The sequence below is a fragment of the Bombyx mandarina genome, chromosome 13 (genome assembly GCF_030267445.1).
Source record: "Bombyx mandarina strain Sakado chromosome 13, ASM3026744v2".
NCBI lineage: Eukaryota > Metazoa > Arthropoda > Insecta > Lepidoptera > Bombycidae > Bombyx > Bombyx mandarina.
The window spans coordinates 4,968,253-4,977,553 of record NC_143220.1 but is presented as its reverse complement, the minus strand read 5'-3'; the positions used below and the strand labels follow the sequence as shown (position 1 = coordinate 4,977,553).

The 9,301-nt window shown below is 42.9% G+C and overlaps 1 protein-coding gene across 1 annotated transcript; it reads right to left on the bottom strand.

The window, feature by feature from the left end:
- Positions 1-5,732: 5,732 nt before the first annotated feature.
- On the bottom strand, positions 5,733-6,326 carry LOC149501598 (uncharacterized). Its single transcript, XM_089732525.1, has one exon. The coding sequence runs from the start codon at positions 6,324-6,326 to the stop codon at positions 5,733-5,735; it is 594 nt and encodes a 197-aa protein (XP_089588651.1).
- Between the last annotated feature and the right edge of the window lie 2,975 nt (positions 6,327-9,301).

The following is a 9,301-nucleotide window of genomic DNA, read 5'->3' as shown; positions in this document are numbered from 1 at the left end:
CGAGCTTCCGGCCCAGACATCATAGCCTCGGCACCCTCTGTGTCGCAGGCTAAGCCAGCGTTCGTTCCGGCGCCGGTGCCCAGTGTCTCGGCTTGGGCGAAACCGCTGCCGTACACGAACACGGTTACAACTCCCTCCTCCGCGATTCGTCCCGCCCCCGCAACTCGTCCCTCTCCCGCGACTTGCCCTCCGACCGCGTCCGACAATCTCGCTTTAGCGATCGACTTCTTTCAGTCGATCAACTTTGAGCGCGTTAACGCTTTGGGCGACGCCATTCGCGCTGCCTCCACTGCACAACACTTTATCGCCGTTGTGCAAGAATACGCCGACGTATACGCGTCATTAAATACGTACGTCCTCCCCTCACTCCGCCGGTAATCAATGGCGTATATAAGTAGAATAAAGCCCCTATCCGTAACGATAGGATTTTTTAACGCTTACGGTCTCGCAAATCAACGTGATCAGGTTTCTGACTTTTTGCGTGACCATCAAATTGATATCTTTTTAGTGCAGGAGACCCTACTTAAGCCCGCGCGCCGTGACCCTAAAATCGCGAACTATAACATGGTCAGGAACGACAGGCTCTCTGCTCGAGGTGGTGGTACCGTCATTTACTATAGAAGAGCCCTGCATTGCGTCCCGCTCGATCCTCCCGCGCTCGCTAATATCGAAGCATCAGTGTGCCGAATCTCACTGACGGGACACGCGCCGACCGTTATCGCGTCCGTTTATCTTCCACCGGATAAGATCGTTCTAAGCAGTGATATCGAGGCGCTGCTCGGCATGGGGAGCTCTGTCATTCTGGCGGGCGACCTAAATTGTAAACACATCAGGTGGAACTCACACACCACAACCCCGAATGGCAGGCGGCTTGATGCGTTAGTCGATGATCTCGCCTTCGATATCGTCGCTCCGATAACACCGACTCACTACCCGCTAAATATCGCGCATCGCCCGGATATACTCGACATAGCGTTATTAAAAAACGTAACTCTGAGCTTACACTCGATCGAAGTAGTTTCAGAGTTAGATTCAGACCACCGTCCCGTCGTTATGAAGCTCGGTCGCGCTCCCGACTCCGTTCCCGTCACGAGGACTGTGGTGGATTGGCACACGCTGGGCATCAGCCTGGCTGAATCTGATCCACCATCGCTCCCGTTTAACCCGGACTCTACCCCGTCTCCTCAGGATACCGCTGAAGCCATAGACATCTTAACGTCACACATCACCTCAACATTAGATAGATCATCGAAACAAGTTGTAGCGGAGGACTTCCTTCACCGCTTCAAATTGTCGGATGATATTAGGGAACTCCTTAGAGCTAAGAACGCCTCGATACGCGCCTACGACAGGTATCCTACCGCGGAAAATCGTATTCGAATGCGTGCCCTACAACGCGACGTAAAGTCTCGCATCGCCGAAGTCCGAGATGCCAGATGGTCTGATTTCTTAGAAGGACTCGCGCCCTCCCAAAGGTCTTACTACCGCTTAGCTCGTACTCTCAAATCGGATACGGTAGTAACTATGCCCCCCCTCGTAGGCCCCTCAGGCCGACTCGCGGCGTTTGATGATGACGAAAAAGCAGAGTTGCTGGCCGATACATTGCAAACCCAGTGCACGCCCAGCACTCAATCCGTGGACCCTGTTCATGTAGAATTAGTAGACAGTGAGGTAGAACGCAGAGTCTCCTTGCCACCCTCGGATGCGTTACCACCCGTCACCCCGATGGAAGTTAAAGACTTGATCAAAGACCTACGTCCTCGCAAGGCTCCCGGTTCCGACGGTATATCCAACCGCGTTATTAAACTTCTACCCGTCCAACTCATCGTGATGTTGGCATCTATTTTCAATGCCGCTATGGCGAACTGTATCTTTCCCGCGGTGTGGAAAGAAGCGGACGTTATCGGCATACATAAACCCGGTAAACCAAAAAATCATCCGACGAGCTACCGCCCGATTAGCCTCCTCATGTCTCTAGGCAAACTGTATGAGCGTCTGCTCTACAAACGCCTCAGAGACTTCGTCTCATCCAAGGGCATTCTCATCGATGAACAATTCGGATTCCGTACAAATCACTCATGCGTTCAACAGGTGCACCGCCTCACGGAGCACATTCTTGTGGGGCTTAATCGACCAAAACCGTTATACACGGGAGCTCTCTTCTTCGACGTCGCAAAAGCGTTCGACAAAGTCTGGCACAACGGTTTGATTTTCAAACTATTCAACATGGGTGTGCCGGATAGTCTCGTGCTCATCATACGGGACTTCTTGTCGAACCGCTCTTTTCGATATCGAGTCGAGGGAACCCGCTCCTCCCCACGACCTCTCACAGCTGGAGTCCCGCAAGGCTCTGTCCTCTCACCCCTCCTATTTAGCTTATTCGTTAACGATAATCCCCGGTCGCCGCCGACCCATTTAGCTTTATTCGCCGACGATACGACTGTTTACTATTCCAGTAGAAACAAGTCCCTAATCGCGAAGAAGCTTCAGAGCGCAGCCCTAGCCCTAGGACAGTGGTTCCGAAAATGGCGCATAGACATCAACCCAGCGAAAAGTACTGCGGTGCTATTTCAGAGGGGAAGCTCTACACGGATTTCCTCCCGTATTAGGAGGAGGAATCTCACACCCCCGATTACTCTCTTTAGTCAATCCATACCCTGAGCCAGGAAGGTCAAGTACCTGGGCGTTACCCTGGATGCATCGATGACATTCCGCCCGCATATAAAATCAGTCCGTGACCGTGCCGCGTTTATTCTCGGTAGACTCTACCCCATGATCTGTAAGCGGAGTAAAATGTCCCTTCGGAACAAGGTGACACTTTACAAAACTTGCATAAGGCCCGTCATGACTTACGCGAGTGTGGTGTTCGCTCACGCGGCCCGCACACACATAGACACCCTTCAATCTCTACAATCCCGCTTTTGCAGGTTAGCCGTCGGAGCTCCGTGGTTCGTGAGGAACGTTGACCTACACGACGACCTGGGCCTCGAATCTATACAGAAATACATGAAGTCAGCGTCGGAACGGTACTTCGATAAGGCTATGCGTCATGATAATCGCCTTATCGTAGCCGCCGCTGACTACTCCCCGAATCCTGATCATGCAGGAGCCAGTCACCGTCGACGCCCTAGACACGTCCTTACGGATCCATCAGATCCAATAACCTTTGCACTAGACGCCTTCAGCTCTAGGAGCAGGCTTAGGGACCTCGGTAACCGTACTCGTCGAACTCGACAAAGAGTTCGCCGTGCAACCTAACCCATGAATCAGCTCGCTGAGTTTCTCGCCGGATCTTCTCAGCGGGTCGCGATTCCGATCCGGTAGTAGATTCATTCGCGAAGCAGCTACTCTTGAGTTGTTAGGTCTCCTTCGGAGGCGCTCGGGCAGCTGTTAGCAAATCCCAACCCTCCTGGCTGAGCCTTTGCTCGCCCACCTGTCCTGGTGAAACTGGAAAGGCCTCCGGGCCACCAGTAATCCTTCAATCATAAAAAAAAAAAAAAATTACACAATTCGACCTCATGTCCCAAGATGAGTGCTGGCATTCACGTTTTAATGTCCATGGTCCCAATAACCACGCAATATTTAGTTAGGTTAGTTTTTGGACTTTAACGATTTATGTAATGTTTTTTGACAGCTAAAGCATTTCAATAATACATAGTAAGAGTTACTCAGTGTTTTCGTTACACACATTTGCAACACTAGTGTTTGAATTATGAGTCGATCCCTTTAACCCGGAACTGCTTGACAGCACCCAATCGAAGCGACAGATGGGTTTGCATAAAGATAACAAGCTCTGTTATTCTGTGAAGTAAAATATACTTTGTTTTACGTCACAGTATACTTCAAACAGTAAAGCCGAATTTACATTACGAAATTAGTGGCGTGAAATGAATTTCGTGACATTAGTTTTACCATCAGTTTCACGTGTAATTTAATACTTTCGTAATGCATGCATTAATTTCATGCATGCAAATTAGTTTCGTGCCCTGCGCGATTTTTTGGTGAAATTAGTGTCATGCAACTAATTTCATAGTGTAGACGCGACGTGAAACTAATTTCGCGAAAGGGCCTGAGCTGTGCGGACGTGTGTATTGTTAGTTCGGACGCGCTTCAAGCGTTGAAAATGGCAAACCAACGATGGAGTACAGAAAAATATATAGATCTTATTAATGAATATCAATGACAAGGGTCCCGATACACCTACAGTAAAAAATCAAAATTATCTTCACTCATTCGAAAATAGTTTTTATAACTCTCAGGATCTTCATCTGCTAATTCAGAGACTAACTTCAATGCACCTAAATGCCTTCTTGTTGACCATCCTCGAATCTACCAACTTTTTTTTTCTTGATAGTCTTTTTTTAAGTTTATAGGAATATAAGCATTTCTTTAGCTACATTGAATATAGCAAATTATAGCTTTGATGCTGACGGCGCCATGGTTACTGCGATACTGTGGATTTCGCGACACTATTTTTTTAACGAAATTACTTTCGCATATATCGAAACTAGATTTATAGTCTAGTACAAGACCGCGCGGGAGGCCACCAATGAGGTGGACCGACCAAATTAAAACTGCAGTGGGAGGTCCCTTAAATGAGTGCAGTAGAATGGCTTCGAGCAGGGAGAGATGGCGCGACATCGTGAGACGCATCAAGTCTGCCCCTTCCAACACTACATGACGATCACGACCACTCTGTCAAGAGTGACACGACTGAGAAGAAGAAGAAGAATATCGAAACTACTTTCGTGAAACTGAGTTCAACATGCACGACACTAATTTCGTAATGTAAACTCCGCATAAAGCAATACCGTCTGGATTGATAAGACTACACCAGCCTTCTTATCCTTTAAGCCGCGACGACACTACATACCTGAGACGTAAGAGACGAGTATGGTATTTTAATTATAAGAACAAAAGGCAGATTTTAAAACTGAAGCGCTCATTGAAAAGGAAATACCCGAGTCCAAAGATTAGATTTTTTATTGTTAATTCTGTTATTGTCTCCCTCCCTCAAATCTACCTGGATAGATTAGTACTGTTCTCTCCGCTAAAACCAGATACTGTGCTTTTTAAATGAAAATTTTTAAAGAACCACTGTAATTTGAAATTTAATACTACGGGGAACTTCATTTCTACTGCATGCTAACTACACATAATTATTATGTTTTTTAAGTTTTCTTTTTATTTTATTTTTTTATTGCTTAGTTGGTAGGACGAGCTCACAGCCCACTTGGCGTTAAGTGGTTACTGAAGCCCATAGACATCTACAACGTAAATGCGACACCCATCTTGAGATATAAGTTTTTTTTTTTTTTTTTTTTTTTTTTTTTTTTTTTTTTTTTTTTTTTTTTTTTTTTTTTTTTTTTTTTGTCACTCTTTTCTCTGCAAGGGTGCAAAGCTTTGAAGGCTGGACATAAGGTCTTTCATTTTTGTTGCTTAGTCTAGGGTCTTCTCAGGCATTCCGTCCTCTATTACCATTCCAGTTCTATCATTTATCCCTCTCGTACTTTCGTTCTTCTCATTCATACTTTAATTCTAAACTTAACTTGGGGTCTAGGATGTTTTGGGATGGGCAGTTTACTTTTATTACAATTTGTTAATCTACATAATAATTTACTTACAATTTTTCTTACTGACTATATCTTACGCTATACTTAACTACTATTTATTTTAACTTCTTCCATTAATGCTACTCTACAATATACTCACGATATTGTGATAACATATTTTTATTCTTTGTTTTTCTTATTTACTACTTTTACTATTTCTACAGCATAATCTATAAACAGTTCCTTAACATTCTTTTCAACTATCAATTTACACAAATTTTCCTTATTTACAGTTATATTTATTTTGTTTTCTAGCTCGAACCTTTGCTTCCCAAAAATGGGACAACTGGTCAGCAGGTGTTCAACCGTTTCCGGCATGCCAGGTTCACAGGCACACGAGGGGTCCCCCTTACACTTGAACCTAGCCAAGTATTCGGAGAACCCTCCGTGCCCCGTAGTGAACTGGGTAATGTGCCCAGTTATCTTCATCTTTCCTACAGTGCTGTACGCCGCTACTGCATCCGGAAAAAACATTTTAGTGACTGATGCTCTGTCGCTATCCCGATATCGCCTGTTCCATTCGTCAAGCGAACCACTCCGGATGATTCGCTTGACGTATGAAACGGGGCACAGGTCGTAATTTGGGCTCTTTTTCGACAGCAGAGCAGCTTCCTTAGCGAGTTGATCTGCTCGCTCGTTTCCCTCCAATCCCGCGTGTGCCTTAATCCAGTATAAGGCAACGGTCTTATTTTGCAGTGCGCATTGTTTTAACATTTTTCTTATGTCTACGGCTAGTGGATGGAGGGAACCGTGATTTATGACTGTGAGGAGTGCCGCTTTGCTGTCGCTAAAGACTCCAAAAGTAGACCCGTTTCGGAGCTGGGCTTCCTTAACCGCATAGCTCAGAGCCAGGAGTTCGGCCTGATAGACGGTACAGTAGGGTGCGAGAGCAAGCTTGAGGGACCTTATCTCGACCTCACCATCCCAAATGGATAAAGCGGCCCCGACTCGGCCCTCAATCTTGCTCCCGTCCGTGAAAATTCTCACGTCAAGGTGGTTGAGAGATATAAGTTCTAAGGTATCAGTATAGTTACAACGGCTACCCCACCTTTCGAACCGAAACGCGTTACTGCTTCACGGCGGAAATAGGCGGGGTGGTGGTACCTACCCGTGCGGACTCCCAAGAGGTCCTACCACCAGTGATTTATTAACAGGAATTGACTGTTTCAATTTATTTAATATTGTGCTCAACAAAAACATGTAATGCGACAGTACTCACTTTCCTCTTAATACATGTAAATCAAAACATATATTATTTATACCATTGAATTTTTAACTTAATACAAGCACAATTTGAAGCAACCTCACTAAATTATATTCGGTAATGTAAAGCAAACCCAAATGTCGCTCGGAAATTAACACGATTTCGGTCGATTTCCCCGAAACTGGCCGCGCGGATGAATCTGATCGAGACCTGTTTTGGAATTAGGGAACTACAATATCAAATAAACTTGCCTTTAACTTTTGCATATGTAATTTAATCCAACGAACATTTATTAAGGAGATTGTTACAATATAAATAATTCATATAAAATATAGCATCAGAATGTTTCCGGCTTCATTTTATAAATACACATTTAGAGCAATAACCGTTAAAAAAATTTTTTTTTTGTTCTTCTGAAAATACATCGTAAATAAAGAACACACTGATTACATTAGGTTTGCCTTTTACTTAGTCCTTCGCAAGACACTCAACTTTAGAGAATAAACGAGCTATGTTTCACATATTTTTTTTGAATCAACAAAATTGGTTAAAAACTTAAAGTGAAAGTTAAAACAAAACTTAAGTTAAACTTAAGGTTAACACAACACGAAATTGGTTGGTTGGTGATAAAAACTTAACCAAAAATCGGCAACAACAGTAGCATAACCAATATGCTCTCTAACAATGACGGAGAAGTTCATTACAAAGTCAGTTCTGAATTTCAGTCTTAAATTTTCTTATATCAGTACCTGCTAGTTCGTGAGATTAACTGCTTGATTTATATCATTTATATAACCCAACAGTGGGATCTCGTGCTTACTTGAGTGTTGGATAAAACAATTCTATCATACAATTCAAAATGAAAACTTAGAATCGATCGTTTTGAAATCCCTGTCAAGTCAAGACGTGATCGATGATGGAAGTTTTGTCTCCATAGACCGATGTAGATTGTTACAAACTATTACAATATGTCTAGATTATAAAATTTATATTGTAATTTGTACTGTATTTTCGAATTTCCATAGCAGAATTTGTGGCTCTGTGTGGTGTTTTGAAGAACTGGAGGCTAAAAATGAGTTTTAAGTAAATATGTTTATTGCGATTTAGTGCCACTCACTAGATAAGCATGAACATAATCATAGCTCCTAGTCAGGCGGGATTAAAATACGTCCTACTGTAAGGTTGATAATAACATTTGCGAAGGAAGAGGGAATTGAGGGTATTGCTAATACGGATAAGTTAAAGCATTCTGTAGCAGTAGTGTTTGGAAAGATAGACTATTAACAGCTTAGGAGTTTCTGACTACTGTCTCATAGTGTCATTCTCTTTTTGTGTTAATGAGACTGGAGTCAATTATTACTTAACAAGAGAAAATTGAATGCTGGGCGTTTAAGCTAAACATTGTTCTTAAAGCATCAAAGAGAATAGATCTTTTCTTATAGCTAATAATGTTGTACACATATGAAAACTACGTAAGGTATTGATGACAAAATTGCTAGGTAGCTGTTTTATAGGTGGTTAGACGCCTCCATAGTTCCCAATTTAAACTACCCAAGTTTGGACAAGTTAAAGCGCTTGCAATACTAAAACATCTTTCCTAACAGCAGAATTTCGGAGAGACTAAAGTCTAACAGACCAACTTATAAGTCTATGTGCATAATTCTCGTGCCTAATGCCACAGTTTAGTTTTTCGCCATTATAAAACGCCACGAAAGATTCTAGTATGCTAAATGTTTGCATGCAATTACATTAGCATGTGACGCGTTGTTAGGGTTGCGCCAACGTGCTCGGACATTAGGCGGGTCGGGTCATCCACGAACCGCCTTCTTTGGTGATTTGGACGGCAGCCAGAAGCTCCTTGTAAATTTTGCTTTCCAAACATTAGGGATACCATTAACATAAATTTTTAATTGTACGAAATAATGAATTTGTTAATTAAACCTGATCTGAAAATTTGCCTGATGAAAATTTTAAACTAAGTAGTAAACTGAGTGTAGCCAATGAGGCCATTCGTCAACGCAAAAAAAATATTCTCTTCGTAAATTGTCAAATTGCGTAAATCTAGGCAACCGTAAAACCGCAACGTTCGGTCCCTGAATATCGTTTGTAATAACAATACTGTCATTAAAATGGGACGAAAAAATCGATTAAGTGCGTCTTCAGTGGGTTAAGTTAGGGTTCCGCTTATAGTTTTTATTTCTCTTCGACTTAGTTATTATGTTATGTTTATTGTGTTTTACGTCTGATTTGGATTAATAACAATTTTGCTAAATGTATCTGCCAAATCGAATAAAATCATTGTACGCTTATCGAGATGCTGAGTAATTGGATTTTCAAAGAGTGGTTGGTATTTTCAGCATCGCTCTGTCTCTGATTTAAGTTTCAATTTAGTTCAATTCAGTTTGAGTTCATTTTAAAGCTGCCTTAATGCTTGTATAAAATTAAAAATATAGCTTAAATTCAACCAGTTTCTGCCGTGGCGACG

Bases quoted from the DNA above. Each gene is read 5' to 3' on its own strand.
- LOC149501598 (XM_089732525.1), bottom strand. From the start codon at position 6,326: ATGTTAAAACAATGCGCACTGCAAAATAAGACCGTTGCCTTATACTGG.